Source organism: Argiope bruennichi, chromosome 9 (genome assembly GCF_947563725.1).
Source record: "Argiope bruennichi chromosome 9, qqArgBrue1.1, whole genome shotgun sequence".
NCBI classification, from domain to species: domain Eukaryota; kingdom Metazoa; phylum Arthropoda; class Arachnida; order Araneae; family Araneidae; genus Argiope; species Argiope bruennichi.
Genome location: NC_079159.1, coordinates 90,640,652 through 90,663,085, shown reverse-complemented (window position 1 = coordinate 90,663,085; position 22,434 = coordinate 90,640,652). Strand labels below are relative to the sequence as shown.

Below are 22,434 nucleotides of genomic sequence, written 5' to 3'. Positions count from 1 at the left end.
TTATCTTCGCACTGACACCCGTTTTTCATTCGGCAGTAAAAGGGTTAAATCAATAAAAAAATTCAATAATTTTAAAATATTAGAATTATTTTTAAAGATTACAATACCAAATAATGAATTGATTATAGTAATTAAGATATTGAAAAATGTTTTTCAGAGTTCTTATTAAAGTTTTTCTTTTTTTATATAAGATTAAAACCTAAACATTTTAAATCATGGCTTCTAATTACCGAAAAAGTTCAGAAAACATTTATTTTCATCAAAATAGATTTTATTCTACAAATAAATACTTTTAAAAAATAAGCAACATTTATCACATAATGATATATAACCAAAACAAAATGTAAGAAGTTGAAATCAAACAAGATCTTTTGATTTCAATTTTTCCTACTTCTCCATCTGATCTACAAGTAATTTTATTGCTTCTGAATCATTCATGTGGAAACAAAAATGAAAAAAGCATTGGAAATTTGAATATATATAATCACAAACTTTTCTTAATAGATATTTTTTCTAATGTTGTAAAATAATATCTTCAACAAATAACTATTTCTCCATATATTGTGAAAGTACAAAAAAACAAAAACCTTTAATAATTATTTGTAGTTTTCACAATCATTATCATTAAAAGAAAAACATTCCTTAGAATAATTTTAAAAATTCTATAACATTGACTAATAATAAATATCTAAAAGTAAATTTAAAATGGAACAATAAATTATGATTAAAAACAATTATATAGTTATCATAATCAATTTCTTAATTAGGGAAATCACATCTACATTAAATCATTCAAACATTATTTTGTTTGAAAATTATGATTATGAAAAGAGGGATCTGTCGGTTACCTGAGGAAATTTATTTTTCCTTCTACAGTGAATAGCATGGAAAAGATACAAGAATCAAATGCTATTAGCGATTTTTGTAGATTAATGTAAATATAATAATAAAAAGTTGGCTAATAACTGCAAATCGTAGCATTCTTTTTATAGTATTAACTTTAATAAAGCTTGTATCTTAAATACTAAAGATTACAATTTTTGGATTGGAAGTTTCCACATGACTAAATTTATAAAAAATGATTTATATGCATTATTTTTTGAAAATAATACATTGGATTTCTTAAAAAATTTTCCACAATATTTAATTATAATACATATTATAAGGTAAGTAATTTTGACATTTTTCTTTCCACTTTAATAGAATATGCATAATCAACTATCCTTATAAAAACAAATTAATAACTGTATTAAATGACAAGACACTGAAACCAAAGTTTCACTGCAATTTAGTTTCAACATCTGCATACAATATTTAGTTTTATTTATCTGCTGGCACTTTGAAGAGTTCATACTATCAGATAAGTTATATTTTGGATTATCTTTTCACAACAGAGATGAAACTACTGCTTTTATTTCATTATTTTCTTTGCATAATGTTAAGCATCTATCAAGCAATGAATTAATTTTCAAATATGCATTCTTCGACATTTTTGTCGATGCTAACTCTTCCTTCAATAATATTAGTTTTTTATCGCATTCTTTCTGAAGGTCAGGATTTCCAAGAACTGAATTTTGCTCTTTGGAAGGTTCTGCATTATTTACAAATTCTGCAGGCTGTTTGGGATTTAAGTTTTTAAATTTCAGGCATGCCTGTATGTGTTCACATATATTGCAGTTGATAAGATTGTCATAGCAAGTACACTCATATTTATGAACACATATAGATTCTAAATAAAGTGGAGAACATTTGCAAGTACTGCATATAGGTTCAGTTACTTCTCTTACAATATAATGAAATGATGATTCTTGAGAAGCAGTAACATTCCACTCAGCATTGCCATTGACTGGAATAATCATTTCACTAGATATTAAGCTATTTTGTACATCAACTTGATTGACATTTGATAATGTAATGGGAACTTTTTTTGCTATATTACTTATTTTCTCAAATATTTTGTCCTTTGTGAGCTTCATCAAAGCGTTTAATGTTTTATCAATCCTTTTTATTTTTTTCCCTTCCAGATATATATGCTTAAGCACTTTATGAAATGATTCTAAATATATATTGGTCTGTATACCTAAATGTCTACGGTAACAAAATGCCCAGAGTTGAAGTCTTTCAGAATAATAAGTGGAATAATATTTCTTAAATTTTCGTGTATCTGGATCATCCTCTAATAATTTAACAAAATTTCTCTCCATTTCTGTGAAAGACTGTAGGTTAGGTTCTTTTAGAAGCACTCTAAGAGTCTTGTAAACAGTAATCTTTTTAAACCTGGAATTTATTTTTGCAAGATTTTTTCTCCAGTTTTTATCAACTAGCCATGTGCATAAAAGGTAATGTTGGGTTGGTCCCATGACAACCTCCCATGCATTATAAAATTCAGGGGCATCATCAGACATAAATACATTAGTATTAATTACCCCAACTTTACTTCTAATATAATTGAAAAAAAAGTTTATAACTTCTATATCGGTTCTATTACAGATGCAAAAAGCTACTGGGCATCCAACATCAAATTCATCCACTGTTAGCATTGTTGTCAAATAATAATCATTAGCATTTGTTCCATGTGTTGAATCGATGCATATTTTTGGGTTACAGAATTCTGTTAGCATTTTTTGTTGCAATCTAGTCATAATTATCAAACAGAAGTCTTGTTCATTGAGGAATCCTGTCATGTCAGCAGCTCCTTGATCTTTGTAAAAAATTATAGGATTATTTTCTGCCAATTGAGACATAGAATCGACCCACAATCTAACACTGAAGGCCTCATTTTCATGACTCTGTTCAGTAGGAAGTAAGCAGAGATCTTTTTTAATACTTAGGACATCTTTTTTAGTCAGTTGTTGAATCCGTTCAAATTCCTCAGTTCCATGCTGAACTTCATCGAGAACTTTTTGTAAAGAAGATTTTGAGCCTTCATTAATTCTATCTAAAATAAACAGAACAAAAATTAGTTCACCAATCCCTGAAATTGTGAAATAATAATAATAAACTATTTATCTCTAAGGCATATGCTTAAATTTAGAAGCATTATTTTTTAAAGTAAATATTTAATATTATTCTAAGAGAATCTCTTGTATTGTAAACAAGATAAGACAGATATTTTCAGAATACATAATACATTAGTACACAACTAGTTATTAATTTCTGGAAAAATTCACTGCTGATATTCAAAATTTATTAAGCTGTTTAGCAGTTTGATAATAGTAAATAAAGCAATAATAAAAAAAAAAATGTAATGAGAAAATTATAAAGCATTCACTAGAAATGTTCAACAAATGGCAGAATCAATTTAAATATCATGGAATATAATTTTAAAAAATTAAAATCAGTAACAAAGAATTTCATACAGACTCTATAAAATTGTAATGAAAGGTTTTAATACTTTGAAATTTTGAAAACTCTAAAAATGTTAGCAATCAACCAAATCATAATTTTTACCACTAGATTATTAACTGTGATGATGGGTATGAACCTCTTCTAATTTTTTAAAAAAATCAAGTAATTTCATAACTTTAGGTTTTGACATAATTTGGTATTAATAATTTTATTGAATACATGTATCTTTACCACTTTTGGTTATAAATAAATCTGTAATTTCATATACAAAATAATTCAATTTATTCATTTTAATAATAATTTACAGAATTTAAATCTATTTATTTTATTTACTAATTGTATTTCAATTATCTGTTTAAATACATCATATTGGTAAATAATGCTAAAATGTAAAAATAAACAATTTTTTTCATTTTTATTATGCATTTCAAACGAAAGAATAATCAATAAAATTTCAATTAATACTACTGGATAATTAATTTTTTAACTAAATAAATTAGAATACATGAACAAAAAAAGAAAGAAAAAAAACTAACTTCTCTTATCAATCAAGTACAATATAAAATATTCCAATCAACACTAGGGTTTGTCTATGTCTAAGGTTATCTTTTCAAAACTATCCATCTTACATTCTTCCAAGTAACACTATTTGCCGGATTCTTAGAACAGCAAATAGTTTAGGCCACAGTTTATATCACTTTAAATTTTAGTCATAATTCAATTTTAGGTCATTTAAAAAAAAGCTGTGTTTATAATAACTTATAGTCCAACCTTCTTAAAGATTCTTCAACCTTTTTTAACAAAACCAGTGAACAAATATTTTTGATACTAAAGATTTATTAAAATCTGTTAAATAAGCATTCTTAATTAAACTTTTCATTTATTTCTAGTAAATGCTTCATTTTCTGATTTATATTTTATCTAGCAATAAAATGTCTTGTGGAAATGGGAAAGAAGACATGAAAATTTCCTATACCCAAAAAAGTGGTGAACAAAAAATTTGTTGTTAAGAAGCCTACTATTAACTAGCTGATATATGAGTAATACAGAAGAAGAAGCAAAGTGCCAAAGCACGACCTTCGTAAAATAAGGCCTCGCAACTTATTTGTGACGTCACACGGGTAGGATGATTGGCTGCCATGAGCAGAATCCCGCTTTCTTCCTTGATGTTTAGGTATATTTTAAATTCACTTAAAAATAACTTATAATTAATATTAAGACATTTACCTTGCATAAAATTCAAAATTATTTATTTTCCCCCTGTGTGAATAAAAGAAACGGCATGATAGAAAATCTTAAGGTCCTCTATAGCTTACTGACCATTTAATAAAATTTAAATCACAATGTAAATTTATTAGATATATACATTGGGAATTATTGTTAGTTTTTCTTGTTTTAATGGAGATTTTTTTTAAAAATGTTACTAAAAATCGTTTTGTTTTTTATCCTGGAAATATTTTTTAAAGCTTAAAATTAATTTAATCTAATACTTTTTAAAGCTTTTGATGATTTTTTTATTGTAGTGACAGGTAATACATGTATTTTATAAGTTAACATAAAATTGTTTACTTCTCAAATTACTTATGAATTTTCAAATAAAATATTAATGTATTTGATATAAAATTTAAATTTTACACCAACTAATTCTGTTAATAAAAAAGAATTACTCTCACAGCTTGTTTTTTTCACCTTAGTAATTCATACAATTTAATAAACTAGCTTTTATTATATCTGATTTTACATTTCAATGCATTTATAATTAATTTCAATTCAATCTGTAGAAGCAGTAAAAGAAAACACAAATAAAAAAAAATCACACACTATTTGAATCATAACATTTTATTTATAGAGAGACAATAACAAAATACATTTTGTTTTCCAACTTCATTATAAATTTTACACATACAAATGAAAATAATTATAATATTAAATAAAGATAAGATACAAACTTACAAATTACTTCTAATTTGGAAGAAATTAATAAAGAATGACTTACCTTAGGAGCTTGAGAAGTGCCTAGACAAATAAAAATTTTGTTTTCTTTTTGAATTATACTCCATGTATTTGATTTAAAGTTTTTAAATTTTAAAATTAAATAAAAAAAAGTGTTGATTTTTTTCTATCTCCTCTCTTTTTGCTATGTCCTGGAGACTGCTATTTAAAGCTGCTTTTAAGTTTTCCAATTTTTTTATGTGTTGCCCTATGTATTGGAGTTTCTCTTCTTGCTTTTGATTCTGAGGAAAAGTATGAGGGTAAATTAGGGAAAATTGAAGGTACAGCATCAGGTACAAGCCTAGAAAAAAAAACAGAAAAAGTAGTAATTTATTAAAACTTAAAATCACAAACAGAATAGATATTTTCTTAATACATAAACTAAAAGCTAAGGTATGTTGGACAGTATTAAGTAAAATCCTATTGAGTATTAAATAATGAAATTTAAAATCAACAGAAACATTCATTCATCCAAAATAAATACCTAGTTCAATATTCTGTTAGAATATCTAAAGTAATTATTTATACTACCATTCAAGTAATACAATATTCTACATGAATTAATCAATTGATTTTACACGGTATGAAAAATTGATTTAAAAACAGTACTTTTTTTAAAAAAAGTTTCAGATATTTTGTAAAAGTTGCATTCATTTATAATTAGATTGTGTATAACTAATGATATTTAAAAATAATAATAAATATTAATTGTTTTATATATAATCTGATGATTTATAGATAAACAAATAAAAACTACATTTTCTAAACCTATATGAGCATGCAATTCATATTTTATTAAACTATCTTGCTACTTACTTATTATATCTTACTACTTACAAATATCATTCATATTGTTTTTACAAACTATATCTAACTTTTTTACATAATATTTTAGAATAAAATATAAGTTTAATCTGCTACAATCTATAGTCATGATATATATAATTAAAAATTACGTTTTATTATTCAGTAGATGATTTTAAACTTTTTTATAAGAGCATAATAATAAATCACTTGATTACTTTGTAAGATTTTGGTGATAGTTATTAAAAGTTTTTAAAAAAATTGTCTTTTACACTCTACTTGAATAAGTTCTCCTGTACTGGTATTAAATGCTTCTCTAACTGTTAAAAACTGATTTTCTTGAAAATGTTTAGCACAGACCTAAATGTTAGCAACAAATATTAGGCCTAAATCAGATTTTAAAAAATATGTATGATGTATAATTAAAAAGATACAGAAACAAAACATTTTAATTATTAGGAATAAATAAACAAAAGACTGAGAAGTAACAATAAAACAAAGAAGTTTTTCATTTAGCTCAAGCAAACAATACCAAAGTAATTGGAAGCATAAGCAACTAAATGTAGAGCAAACAAAAATGACAGAAGATAAATGGAAGTTATACATAATTTTAAATGTTTCGCATTTCAAAAAAATTAATTAACTAAAAATTGTACAAAAAAAATCAAACTTACTTTACTATATTTAGTTGGTACGAAATTGTCCCGCTTTATTGCAGAGATCCATGCTCTTCTAGTGTTTTCATCGCTTGGAAACAAACGAAAATAAAGAAACATTGGAGCTATTTTTTGTGTAATTATTTTTACAATTGGGAACACAGCACGCACTAGGCATCTTCATTACGATAAATTAAAATTAATATGCAAAAAGATCAGAAAACTTTCAAACAAAGCCAATAACACATTTCCCGTTCTTCACTACGATAATGACTACCGTTTTCTACAGAATTCATCCAACCTCATGATGTCACGGGCTGAAAGCGTTGGGAGTTGTGAGGCCTTGTATTACGAAGGTTGTGGCCAAAGCTGATGAATTGGAAATTTCTACTTCATATACGTTAAAGTATTAACTTAATTGCAATTAATATAAGTTCAAGGAAGCAATGTTACTAAATATAAAATTGTGCAGAACAAGGCTTTAACATTTTCTGCATATTAATTTTGTTAACCAAATTTTTCTTTGATCCCAAATATAAAGAAGGTAAGTAGAATGAATCGATCAGGCATTGATTATTGATAACAGGCTTCACAGCATCATAAAAACTGCTTAAATTCAGGAAACTTTTTTTTAAAGAGAAATAAAAAAAGTTTTTCAAAACTTGTTTTTTCTAGAGTTTAAATTCTACCATTTTATAACCTATTTTTCTTTTTATATTCTTATAGATTTTTTTTATTTTTGCTAATTAAATCTTTATATATAAAGGTTTATTCTGATTGACAAAGAAACAAACGTGCAACATAATTCATTGAAATCAGAAGCATGAAATTTGAAAAGTTACTTCTAAAGTATCAGAGATCTACTAAGAAAGGATTTTTTAAAATTGTAATTAGAAAAAAAATGGAAGCAGAATTTTAACGTATTTTTGACATAACATCAAAGTATTATCATGTAAAAATTATTTTTACACCATTTTAATGAATGAAAAAAAAAGTGGCTTTTCAATTATATGATTTTTTTTAAAGGTCCCCCCCCCCTTTAGTTTTAGTAATTTCTAAACAATTAGGTTTGGCCACAATTTTCAAAACAATGGTTTTTGGTCAAAATCAAAACAATATCATTCTTTCTTTGCATGGTTGAGTCACATTATTTTACTGATGTTAATCTTGTTATAAAAAGAGAAAAGTATTTTTCTTTTTGCCTTAATTTAAATTTTTAAAAAATGTAAGCAGCTTATTGACTAAGATTCTTTATTTGATGAGTTTTGTTAAATTGTGAAGCAATACGATACATTATTTCACGCTCTGCCATTTTTTATCCTCATTCTGCTTCTAACTATGGAACTGTTTTTTTTTTTAACTTCATGAATTTATTTCCATTATTTAAAAAAAATTAGGACTTAATGCATTTTTATTTCTTTATAAAATATATATTCATGTTTTTCTGTCATTTTTTTAAAAGTTAAAAGTAATATTAATTTTTTTTTATTTATTTTTGTACATAGATTAAAAAGCAGGTTTTTATTTAATTTTTGAAATGTTTTTACTTGCATATCTGTGGCACATTTGAAATTTGCACATTATAAAATAAATCTAAAATGCATTTTAGATTTATTTTATGCTATGGCTATGAAAAAGTTTGAATAAAAGCAGCAAAAGTTGAGATATCTTCTTATGAATGTTTTTACAGATAACAAAAATGATAATAGTTCATATTTAGAATTTTTTGTAAACTTTTAACATTCCAAGAAGAAAAGGTACAAGAGAAGTATAGCTTCTAATTATTTCAGCATCAAAAATTCCTTTTCTTAGTTTCTTGCAGGAAAATGGAAGGGCAGAGATTGCAGCCTTTGAATAACAATGCATAGAATTTCTAAATGAGGTTGTAGGATCCAATATTTTTTGGTCATACAGTCAAGAAATGAGAATATAGGTTTTTTTAAATTGAATTTTCTGGATTATTAAATTACAATGAGTTACATTAAAAAATGAAAAATTGGGAACAGAGAGGAAAAAATGATTACAGTGATGATTAAGCTCAATTAAAAATGATTACATTAGAAATTGAGTGCTATAATAAAAAAAGATGACATAAAGACTATAAAAGATTTAGCTCTGAGAAATTGTTACTGCTCATAACTCCATTCATTTTGCACTTTTTAAGTGGAAGGTGGTGGAAAAAAATTTTATGACCTCTAGCTTTTCAGAAAAAAAAATTTGAAAGGGTAAATTTCATAAATAAGCGCAAAAGTATAGCATTTATTAATAATTTTCAGAGAATCATTAAAACTATTAAGCAAATTTGCATGCACAGCTATTGAAGAAATTTTAAAATTATAGTTATTTAGTAATTCTTAATGGAATCTTTTAAAGTAATTTTTTAAATACATTGTACCTCCAAATAAATTATTTGTAAAACTCGTATATAGTTTTTGACATCGTACAGCATATTCTTACCACATTATTACAAAATATATTTGGATTTCATAATCACATCAACAGAAATTCCTTTTCCATCATTAATGCTATTTAGGCTTACCATAATAATAAAAGTAACAAAATAAGGTTGCATTTGAAATATGCAAAAGAATTCACAACCTAGTTATGTTAATGATCCATAGTTTAAGAAGATTTAATCTATAAAAAAATATATTTCTACAAGATATTAATATAGTAACTTACCTTCTCTCCTTTCTTTTTTTTCAAGAGATCCTTGATCTTTTGCATGTCGCCTTTCACGTCCTGTTGATGCATCATGACCAAAATGTGTAGGACAATATATTACATTCACATGCTTTGATACTTTAACCATCATAGTTGAAGGACAATTCCCACTCATTTTATTTGATTCAATTTTAAGATTTCTCTTGCCTGTTGCACGACTTTTGCAGTGACCACTTCTATGACAAATGTAATAATATGTATTTTCTTTAGCAGCTGAGACTTTAGGAGATGTGTTACGAACATAAAAACCTTTTCCTTCGTCTTCAATTTTTCGTTTCCACTCATAAAAATCTATGAAAAGTAATTTCTATCAATAAAATATACATTTTGATTATAATTAACTGATAATATTCAACAATCTGCCATATAAAACAAAAAAAATGCTTTTTTCAATGTATATTAAGAAAAATTTATTATTTAAAAAATATATATAGATTAAACATATAGCTTTCAGGACACATTCTTTATGTTAAGATGGCTTTAATATTACAAATGTATTTATTTGGAACAAAATAATATTTTGCAATTTAAGAAAATACAAGCGAACAGGGGAAAAAGTAATTAAATTACCTTTTTCATTCGAAAATAGGTGCTCTTCTAGCTCGCATTTGACATTATGCTGCTTTGTTATATGATTTCGTATGCATTCGTAATTCGGGAAATTACTACCACACCCTGGACATTTGAGACGGCCGAAATTAACAGGTTCCACGCCGTGAACTTCACGAATATGTTGATACATATTGGAAGTTTTTGTAAATTGTTTCTCACAATGACAACAAACAGCTTTTTCTTTGTCTTTCCCCATATTTAATCAGGTAAAAGTTTTAAATAATTTAATTTATATTATAGTTAAATAAAGAGAAAAATGTGACTCATAATTTTTATCATATACTAATTTTTAGGTGAAAAATTAACAATCGTTGCTATGAAGTAAAAATTGCACAAACTGCGCATGCTCGAAAACAATAGTAGAGTTGAAGTACATGAGTGCTGTAGCATAAATATAGGTGAACAATCCCCTCCATTCCCCCTTTTCTTGTATTATTTATGAAATTGATTCTCATGTTTAGAAATCGACATGCATATTTCTGTTGGTGGAACAGGATAGCATATTTATAAAAATCCGGGATCAATTTGGATTGGAATAGACTGCAGGTTTTTTATAGGTATCGTGCTTCCTGCGATGTCCACATACCAAGGCGCATAACACTTGAAAGCAATATTCGCTTTGTTCGATGATATTTTGTTCTAATTGAGATTTCATGCCACACAATTCACGTGCGACCAATTTTTGCCTAAACATATCAAATGATCCAAGAAAACACTGAAACACAGATGTGGTTGATAGGATATACTAACGACTTACGGGTGGTGAATATTGTTAGAATACAAAAGTTTATTTTTCATAGGGCACTTAGTAAATAAATTACTGAAGTCCCAATATTTCCCTGCGGAATATGTAATTCAAAATTCTGGCCCCTATAGCTGAAAAATTAAATAACAAATATAAAATATCACTTTGTCTTATTCGGAAGATCTGAAGTTTCAAAGAATTCTTCAAAACCTCAATTTATTTTAAACTATCTATTTATTCAAAGGATCACTAGCACTTGTTTTATTTTGAGCATAAGTCAGTAAAAACAGTCTTCAGCTTCAATAACGGTTTCTTTTTTATTTTCTCGTATATAAAGTTATAGAGAAAATAATTGTAAGCGTCAAAAACTCGATCGTTCGAACTCGATATTTTAGCGAATCTTCACTTTTTAGACCTCCCTGAATTTGAAAAACACATTTTCGGTAAATGTCTACCTGTAACAAAGATAACCCAAAACCGCTTTGAGGTAGACGGATGAAATTTGGTATACGGGTTTTACACTAAATTTGTAATTTTCTATGAAACTTTCAGTAAAATCTGTTTAAAGGAAGTGTGGTTGGACGACTGTTCGGATTTAAGTTACCGGACCTTATTATCACACAAAAACGGCCTATATTAGATTCTGAATATTGTGGAATGTTGGATGTGATTCAACAATATTCGGCCCGGATTATAATGAACTTATCAGGATCATCGACATGACATCTGTGAATAGTTGAACCTACTTTCAGCAATACTGTTTCTACTTTCACTCCGTAACTCTCTTTTCACTTGCAGGACAAACGATTGTCATTTATTGTATTTCAAACTAAAGGTTTGACTCTTCCGAATTTTTTTTTTCTCAAAAACTGTTTTGTTTATTTAAACTGTACGAAAGCTTTTTTAATGATAAAATAAAGCTGTTTTTAAAACACGTTGATTGATGAATTCCTCGTATCTATTTAAGAAACTGTAAATGCATAAAAATTCATCATAATATCAATATTTTAAAATGTATAACACGAAATTTAAATGTTGGAATAAAATAGAAATCTATTTTTTTAATGTTTCCTGAATTTGCAGTATGATGGAGATAAAATTGCTTTATTTATTAATATCTTCTTACTTTTTATAAGAATATCAATTTTATATCCAATTTTCATTTTTATATGAACAATTCATATTTGTTATTTTTAGTTTCAGTTAATTTACTTTTTATCACGTAGGAGTTTTTTACTTTTAAGACAAATTTTAAACATAAATAGCAGCTTGCCAATTTACGGCAAAAGCTTTTCTGTTGTTGTTTTTTTAATTAAATGTATAAGTTTAAACACGTATATTTCTAATTTGGGAAATGACACTGTTTTTTTCATCGTTTTTTCTTTTACATATTCGAAATACAATTTTAATAAAAAATTCATGGAAAATTTCATTAAAAAATATAGACATAATTTCTACAAGTTCGCATCTAAAATAAAAAACAAAATTCTAAAGTGTCAAAAAATACAACAGAGAATAATGTTATTTTATAAATGTATACAAATTTGTTTTTATAATTAAAATTGAATAAATCAAATTTTATTTTATTTCGGAATTATATTCACAATTGATTTTAACTATGCATGAAAATAAAATATAATAAAAATGTGCAAATTTTGAAAAATTAAGAATAATAAAACAATGATGCAAAATATGGTAATCTTATAATTTCTAACTTATTTTTGTATAATAAAACAATATACCCAGCAAGCTAAATCGTAAAATCGATTATTACTTTATTTGTATATATAAGTTAAAAGATGATATCGGAAAAATATCTAAATTATTATCAATTAAAATAAGAAATAAAGACCTTCTAAATTTTTTTTCCTAAAAAAATTAGAAATCCTTGATACCTTATGCATAAAAATACTTAAAAAGAGCCGGTTTATGGTAATCGTAATAAAATGTATAAGGAAATTACAATCTTTGATTGAATTTAGTTTTTTTTTACTGATAAATGTAGGTTTCATAACTATAGTTCCTGTCTTCGGTTCATTTTCTCCCGTAGAATTACATGAAACAGCGCGCATCGATCACTGTCAGGGCATCGGCACCCCATTATCGTGCGCTGTCCTGAATTTCTTTCTGCGTCTGAACCACGCGCCCGAAAGCGTCCAAGTCAGGTATCCGTCGAATGAGGTGTTTTGGAGCTTATAGGGTTATACCTATATGGCTAAACAATTTTCACTAGCAGTTATTAAAACATGCGTGGGATTTCAGTTTTGTAATTTCTCGAAAGAAAAGAAATAATGGAAAACATAGGATAAGTACTAGAAAATGGGATATGGGAAGCTTTTTTCCCCTGGTCGGTTAAAACTATAATCTGAGACAAAACTTTAATTGAAAGCTCAAAATCACATACTAATTTTCTTTTCATTTAAGTCTTTTGAATCTCCATCTAACAAATTTGGATGTATATATCTTGAAGGGCGGAAACATGCAGCGCAAGGGGATTTTTTTGAAATTTTTATTAACATTTTAACTGAGAATTAAGCTGATTTTGGTGTTTTTCCGAAAATATTATTGCACAAAAATAAATTAGGTATTAAAAAAAATATCTGCTAATCTAATTTCCAAGAATATATTTGTGCTGAAACCATTTTTCATCGTTTCATCAAATATTTTATATATATAAATTTCTAAAAAAGGAGGATCCTGTTTAATATTTATGCTGTTTACAAGATAAATAAATAAAAAGAAATTCCAAAGATAGATGAATCAAATATTTATATTTTTAATATCTTTATGAAGTTATAGGACAGTCTCCATGCGAAATTTTCATATACAATAAAATGAGGCAATTAAAATAACACGACTTGAATTTCAATTTTTTTAAATCATGATATAAAATTATATCTAAACGATTTATCTGAAATCAAATATATCCTATGTTCAGAGTAAATCATCTAGTCGTCTGAGGTTATTGGTACTAATTTTATTGGTGAAGTTTACATTGATCTCTTTCAAAGCGGAAAATAATTATTTTTAAATACACATTTTAATTTATAATATAATGAAGAATTAATATTTTCTTCTAAAATAAAACACACTATTTCTTTCTCCATTTTGAAAAATGGCATTTAAGAATTAATGTTATCCTATATTTTACACCAGTAATCTTAGTTTTTAAATCTTAATCACCAGTAATAATTATTCAGTTTTATATATATCTTTAAATTGAAAATATCAGATTTTTTTATTATTTAAAAAAAAACATTTTTAGATATTTACACTAAAAAAAAGGGGGAGACTAGTTGAAAATGTTTTACCAACTAATAAATTATTGTCTTTTATCAAAATCTGTCTAATTTTAAAAATAAATAAAAATAATTATTTTTTTAACTCTAAAAAAAGGAAAAACTTCATAAAATTTACTGTTATTCGTAATAAATAAATTTCTTTTCGTTTAATTTTTTTATTCACTTTTTAATCCGTGAAATTCGGTTTCTTTTTTTATTGTTAATATCCATAGTTCTCATGTCCTTTAAAGTCTGTTACAGTACTTGGTGCAGCAACAAATTTTGCACTCAATATATCGTCCAATTTTAAAATAAAAATAAAGTTAATAGAAAATTTATGTTTCGTAGTAGAAGCACGTTTATATATTAGAACAACAAAAATAGTATATCAAATTAAGATGGAACATTCACCGCTTCCGCATTTGTAATATTTCACCTGCATGAGGAATAAGTGGCCTCATCGCTTGCTAACCACTGGATAGGTAAATCTATTCCATGAAAAAAGTGAATTACATTTCTTCTTTTTCAAACCTTTTGTCAGAGAATGCCTTCATCAAATTACAGTACCCTAAAAATGCCACCTGGTATATGTTTCCACAGTTTTGCATGAACAAAACATATGGACTTATTTTTCAAGTATTTGTCCTTTAAAATTCTTCCTTTGAAAAACGATAGATGTTTTATAGGAAAACAATAAAGACTGAGTCTCGGTTGAAACCTAAAAAATAAATGTTTTGAAAAACTTTTTTCTTTATTTCTATAAAAATTTATGTATCAGATCCATTTTTTTTTTTTTTAGTGAAAATTAAGATTTAGTGAGATTGGTCTAACAAATAATAATTTACAAATGGATAGGGACATTCATAAAACACTAAAGAAATCGCGATCATTGAAAATTTATGGCTTCGAATTAAAATCTCATCATACTAGATTTTAAACAAACGACTAATGTAATAGCATACTGCAACTAATAACAATTCTATATAGTATGGTAAAATTCATTTAATAGGTATTCAATCGGTTGCTCCAAAACGATATATCAATGAGAATGGTGATCGAATGTGTAACATACTGTAAAGAGGCATCATTGTAAATGTTTTTAGCGCAACTTCTCTCATGTTCGAAATTTCTCTTTTGCATACCAAATTCATTCTACCGTATTCTTACTTCCCGTTGATCGGACCAATCAGGCACAATTTAAATACACACACACCAGAATGGAACAGTTACACGGTTCTCAAAATAGTATGGCTTTGATATCTATCACTATTTGATACAAGATTATTTTTTGGCAGGAATCGCATACGTGCATGTTAATATAGATAAATGTACTGGAAATTCTGATTTTAAATGATATGATCTCATAGGAACTGGATTCTATTAGAAAGGTTCATATAAACAGTAAACTGGGCAGATAACAATCTATTAAGTGCTTTAATTTTTATCACAACCTGATGTTAAAAGTTGTTTCCCTCCAATAAAGACTTATTACCAAGACCTTAAGTACCAAGGCATTCTCTTTAGATCTATCGGTTATTTTTGCAATTCAAACAATTTAGCATTGTACGAGTGTGTTAAGGTGTACTTAACATATTTAAATTAGTTAATTTAAATTTAATATTAGAAAGAGAGAAGTATAAAAATTATTACCTATAAAATAGCTTTTCCTCCTTCCTATCAATTGCTGTGTTTAGCACAATTTGGTTTGATATAGCCCTTAATCTCACAAAAGAAAATATTCACCTCTCATTAATTGATTTTTATTCATAAAAATACCAATACTTTTCTATTGTTTTTTTAATATTCATCCATTTCAACACAACTGCCTGAAGTAACTAAGGCTAAGGATCAAAGATTAGAAACAATATAAATTTTACATTTGAATTAATACAAACCAAAATTAGTTAAATTTGTTCATCCTGTAGAATAGCACCATTTTCTTTTATTTCTAATTTTATATGTATTTACACATTCAATACATGGAGGATTATAAGGAGAAATAGTGACATTTTTTACTACAAACATCAATGATTTCAAAATAGTTACCAATATTTTTAAAATTTAATACAAATAAAATATCAACAAGAAAAAATAAAATTACAAATATTTACAGAAAGAAGATAGAAGTTAAATATATTGCAATAAGTCACAAAAATTACCATCCTTTAAACATAACAGTAAATGTTTTGAAGAATTGCTAAGATTCACTGACAGTGACAGCATTCTTCACATTTGAATCAACAATTGAATTTAAATCTTTGGCCTCTTTAAATAATGCTATACATTTATCAAGTAATGTATTAGCTTGCAAGTATGTATTTCTTGTTTTTACAGAATTGGAAAGTTCTTTCAGAAGCATTAATTTTTTATTGAATGCTATTTCTACATCAGAATTAGAATTTGTATTTTGTTGCTTAAGAGCCTGTGCGTTGATCACAATTACTCTGCACTGAGTAGCAACAGGTTGTTTTTTCTTAGATTCAATAACTCTTAAGCAAGCCTGTATATGTTCACAGATGTTGAATTTAATGACATTGTCATAGCATGAACATTCATATTCATGAATACAAATATTAGAATTGGGATGAAGTGGGGAACATTTGCAAGAACGACACACAGGTTTAAGACATTTTCTCACAGTATATGTACTAGGAATTTCATGAGATGATTTCACTTTCCATTCTTGATCTTCAATAACAGGTGTTATCATTTCATCCGTTATTAATATACTTTGCAAATGATTCTGAACATTTGTTTCAGAAGAGGAAGGAATTTTTCTAGCTATATTACACATCCTTTCAAAGATTTTATCTTTACTTAATTTTAATAATGCATCTAATGTTTTGTCAATTCTTTTCACTCTTTTACCTTCAAGGTAAACATGTGTAAGAACTTTATGAAAAGCTTCCAAGTATATATTTGTATTGATACCTAAATGCTTTCTGTAACAAAATGCCCAGAGTTGAACACGTTGTGCATAATATGTGGAATAATACTTTTTAAACTTCCTTGTATCAGGATCATCTTCAAGCAACTTAACAAAATTTTTCTCCATTTCCATGAAAGATTCTAAATTAGGTTCTTGAAGTAATACTCTTAAAGTCTTATAAACAGTAATTTTTTTAATTCTGGGATTGATTTTCGAAAGATTTTTTCTCCAGTTCCTATCAACTAACCATGGACATAGCAACTGATATTGAGATGCTCCCATAACTACTTCCCAAGCATTATAAAATTCAGGTGCATCGTCAGACATAAAAACAGTAGTACTAATTACACCTGCTTTACTTCTAATATAATTGAAAAAGAAATTAATCACTTCAATATTTGTTCTATTACAAATACAAAATGCCACTGGGCATCCTACATCAAATTCATCAACAGTTAACATAGTTGTCAAATAATAATCATTGGCATTTGCACCATGCACAGTATCAATACAGATTTTTGGATTACAGAAGTCTGTGAGCATCTTTAGTTGAAATTTGGTCATAATTATTAAACAAAAATCTTCATCACTGAGGAATCCTGTCATATCAGCAGCTCCTTGATCTTTATAAAAAATTATAGGATTATCTTCCAGTTGCGATACAGACTGTACCCACCATCTGATACTTGCAATTTCATTTTCATGATTTTCTTCAGAACTACGTGCAGCAAAGTCCTTTTTGATATTTTGTACATCTTTTTTGATGAGGGCCTGTAAATGCTCACTTTCTTCTGTTCCATGCTGAACACCATCTAGAGTTTTTTGCAAAGAAGATTTCGACCCTTCATTGATTTTATCTGAAATAAAAGAAATAATAATGTAGTTATTATGTAAATAAACAGTAATTATTATTTGGAATAACTTAAAAATATCCATAGAGGCATTTTCAAAAAGGGAGTCATTTTTTATATTATCACATATAAAAGCTTTTTGCATTTTATCACAATAGATATAAAAGTAAAGAATTGTTAAAAAAAATTGCTTCTTGATCATGTTAAGTTTCTTTACATTTCTGGTATTTATTAATCTTCTGTATACAATATATATATTTTTTAATAAAACTGATTTTCATAACACATACAGCTGAATGTAATGCAAAATAAATATAAAAGCAAGTTGAACCAAATATATCAATATTAAATAATTTAAGAAATTTGCTTATAAGAACTGATATCAAATACATACGAGGTTAATAATATTTTGATTTAATTCCTTATGCAATTTCAGTAATTCTGAACACTTCATGTGTGCGTAAACATATTTTAACAGTTTTGAGGTCAAATCGAAGAAATTTTTAAACTTAAGAACTGGTAAGAAATAGCCCATTCTACATCATGACACAAGAGCAGAAGAGACTAAAATTTTCCTCTTCAATGATTTTTACTAGAAAATTTTGTATAGGGTTTTTATTGACACATGCAATCTTAGGAAAAAGAAATTTAGGTATCTTTAAAAGAATGTTGTAAGCATTAGGGATTTGTATCTCTTCACTTATAGCATAAGAAAATGCTGTGACCAGCAATTTTTTAGAGCGTGTGGAATTAATTAAATAAAAAGAGGGAATTGGATTACGAAATAAGAGAACATTTTAGAATGAAGTTAATATGGGTCAAATTAAGATAAAAATTAGGAAATTAATTAGGATTTTAATTTTTAAACATGCTATTCTTTGTTGTTTAATTTTTAAAAGTTCCATTCCATTGCAATATAAAAGTAACTCAAAAACATTTCAATAAGAATGACAAAAATAGCATATTTAATTGACTACTAATTAAATTCAAAAAGATAAAAATAAATTAAAGATATAAATCTATTATTATATACAGGAAGATCATGAAACAACAGGAGGTGTTCGGAGCCCTGTAGCGTGTTATGTAATGGACGAAATATAACAAAATTTGGCCATCATACATACAACACTACACCAAATACCAATGAAAAATGTTTATTATAGCAGCTTACAAATTTGGCTCAAGGTGACCATCAACTTGATGTTCCAATCATTGCATGTGGTACATGAGGTTTTCAATGGTGACTTGCAGCATATCGGCATTTATTTGTCTGACATGTAACGTTATTTGATCTTTTAAAGTAAGAATGTAAGGAACATGTTTTTGATACATAATACCTTTCAAGTAGCCCCACAACCAGAAATTGCCAAGATTCAGATCAGTGTTATCAGTTATATGGATAAACTTTCAGGATCTTATGCAATATCTTCTGCACTGTCAAGAATGAGATGTCTCCTTGCCGTGATTTTGAACGTTCACTGCTGGTGTCCTGCTTATTAGCTCTTGCCTGATCCATAGCAGCTGTTGCAACTTCTTCAACTTGTTCATGCTTGATACCTTTATATCCTCGGCCTGGTTGCACACCAAGAATTCCTGTTGTTTCAAATCTTTCAACCATTCTTTGCAAATTAGTTATGGTCATCGGTCGTCTATGTAACTGTTTTAACTGTCGAAATTCACGAAGAGCAGCACTGGCATTTTCATCTTGCTGATAAAACAGCTTGACTAATGAAACGTGTTCACATAGTAACATAATCGATGAACGAATTCTTGCAGAATGATTTAAATTCCTGCAACCCATCTCTTTATCTTCGATGTCATATCATAAAGTACCTGTATAAGCAAATTACATAATAAAGTGTTTGATCGCAGTGCCAAGATTTCCCTTATCGGCGTTTTTAGGACTATTTTTTTTCTTGATAAATTGAAACTGCAAACTTTAATGTTTATGGTGCCAAATTTTATTATATTTCGACCAGCACATAACATGCTATAGAGCTCCGAACACTTCCTGTTATTTCTTGATCACCCTGTATATATATATTGCAAAAAAATATTTTTAAGATGATTTTCTTCAATTAGAAATAGTTTTATCCCTTAGTAATAACATTACAAAAAATACCATAAAAAGAACATATTTTGATATAAAAAAAATCAAATTATTTTTGTCTTTGAAAATTTAATTTATCTTATTCTAGAAAATTGAAAACATTAGCATTTTGATTAATTTAGCAAATATTCGTAGTCCTCACCTATTGCCAAATAATAGGAATTTACAAAAGCACTTAAAATCACTTTGCATAAAATAAACTTCAAAATTAATTACCATCTTTTGCTTTTTTATCAGAAGAACTTGGATCTTTTGGATGTCTTCTTTCACGCCCAACTGTTGCTTCATGTCCATAATGAATTGGACAGAATAAAACATATACTCTTTTTTTAGAAACTTTAACCATCATGGTAGAAGGACAATGAGCATCTATTTTATTTGATTCTAGTTTTGAAGGTCTTTTGCCAGTTGAACGACTTTTATGATGACCACTACGATGGCATATATAATAATACACACTTTCTTTATTAGCAGCAATTCTAGGAGCAGAATGACGTACATATAAGCATTTTTTTTCTTCTTCCACTTTGTACTTCCATTCAAAAAAATCTGAAATAATAAAATTTACATAAATGTTTGTATAGAAAACTTTTCAGAAATGACAAGTCATATTATGGATATTCAATTCAAAAATAAAAATTAACTCCAAGATATGTTTATAAAAAAACAAATATTGCAGAAATCCTACAAGATAATTATATATATATATATATATTTATTTATATATTCATAATTTTTGAATGATCAATTTATTTTTTCATGGGAGTCATGATTAGTACATAGGGAACGAAATGCAGAATCCGTAGTTTCGTACCAGAATACAAGAGCAAAGTGACATTTTTTCTTTAATGGCTTTATTATGAGATTCCAAAAGAGATTTTGTTTTTACACATGTTAATTTAGGAAAGGTAAGCATCTTTGAAACAAAGATAAACACCAGGGATTTTTATCGCTTCTCTCATTATGTGGGAAGAGAGAAAAAACAATTTTTAGAGTGTCTGTGGCAATAATTAAATAAGAGAAGTAAGAGAAAATGTTTTAGAATAAAGCATATACAGGCTAATTTAAAATAAAAACTAGGAAATTAATTAGCATTTAAATTAAATTGAGAGAAATGTGAACAGACTTTTTTTTATCACCACTTTTCCCTTGTACAAATTATGTCTCCCAGATGAAATAAATTGAAGTTAAGATTTCAAAAGTTTCTTTTTCTTTTTTTTTACCAAACATGTACAAAATTAATTATATTTACACACACACATATATATGTATATATGGGAACAGACATATTATAACATTTAATTTACTCTTATTACTGATATCTCTGTGATCATATAAATGTTTTTTCCAAGAACAATTCTATTAATTAAAATTATCTATTAATTTATAAAAATTATCTATTAATTAAAGACGTGTGTGAATAAGAAACCATAATTGCATCATAGAAAGTAAATTTAGCTCCAAAATATCTTGAGTTTCAAACATCTGTAAAGAAGCCTATAATAATGAGACTGACTCAAAAATGGAAACTACAAAACATTTTTTTCTGAATTAAGCAGAATGATCTAGACATATAATTATTTTTAGTTATTCAATATCAAAAAAACACTCAAAAGTATCATTACTTGACTTTTTGTAACTTCAAGTTATTTGATTAATTTTGAAAAGTTAAAGTAACAAATGTAGACCAATTCTTTTAAAGTCAAAGAATCCTGGTAAAATTGAGAGTTTAATAATGTCTTAAATTTCTTCATGCGATACTTAAAATAAAGGTTTAAAAATGCACGAATTAAAATCTCTTTAAATGATTAAAATAATAATCAGAATCAAAGTAAGACATATCATCCAGTTAATTACAATGACGCTCAACAATTCATGACGTTTAAAATTATTTTCTGAATACGTTTTGAATTCAGATCATTAAAAAACCCAAAAGTTTGAATACTATATATTTTTTTTTTTACCTTTTTCAGTTGGGAAACGATGTTCTTCTAAATCGCATTTAACATTATGTACTCTTGTAATGTGATTTCTTATACTTTCATAATTCGGAAAGTTGTTGCGACAACCTGGGCATTTCAAACGACCAAAATTCGCAGGTTCCACGCCATGGACCTCTCGAATATGTTGATACATATTGGAAGTCGTTGTAAATTGTTTCTCGCAATGACAGCATACAGCCTTCTCTTTTTCTTTTCCCATATTTAATACAGAATGTTTTAATAATAACAAACAAGAATGGAATTAAAACAGATACAATGTTTATCACAATATTATTCGAACAGTACGCTTCATGCATTGGGTACTGAATATGAGTTAAATGAAAACAAAAACATACAAGTTTAGTAGAAAAGGAGAGTAAGAGCTATGTTATTGCGCATG

General features: G+C 26.9%; 2 protein-coding genes across 2 annotated transcripts; both read right to left on the bottom strand.

Moving 5' to 3' along the window:
- Positions 1–695: 695 nt before the first annotated feature.
- Positions 696–10,453, bottom strand: LOC129985173 (uncharacterized). The gene is made up of 3 exons (XM_056095099.1): positions 10,095–10,453; positions 9,483–9,815; positions 696–2,938 (listed from the first exon to the last, which is right to left on the bottom strand). Exons 1-3 carry the CDS (start codon positions 10,330–10,332, stop codon positions 1,386–1,388), a joined length of 2,124 nt encoding a protein of 707 aa, XP_055951074.1. The 5' UTR covers positions 10,333–10,453; the 3' UTR covers positions 696–1,385.
- Positions 10,454–15,943: 5,490 nt separating this feature from the next.
- On the bottom strand, positions 15,944–22,392 carry LOC129985337 (uncharacterized). The gene is made up of 3 exons (XM_056095324.1): positions 22,017–22,392; positions 20,269–20,601; positions 15,944–17,948 (listed from the first exon to the last, which is right to left on the bottom strand). Exons 1-3 carry the CDS (start codon positions 22,252–22,254, stop codon positions 16,360–16,362), a joined length of 2,160 nt encoding a protein of 719 aa, XP_055951299.1. The 5' UTR covers positions 22,255–22,392; the 3' UTR covers positions 15,944–16,359.
- Between the last annotated feature and the right edge of the window lie 42 nt (positions 22,393–22,434).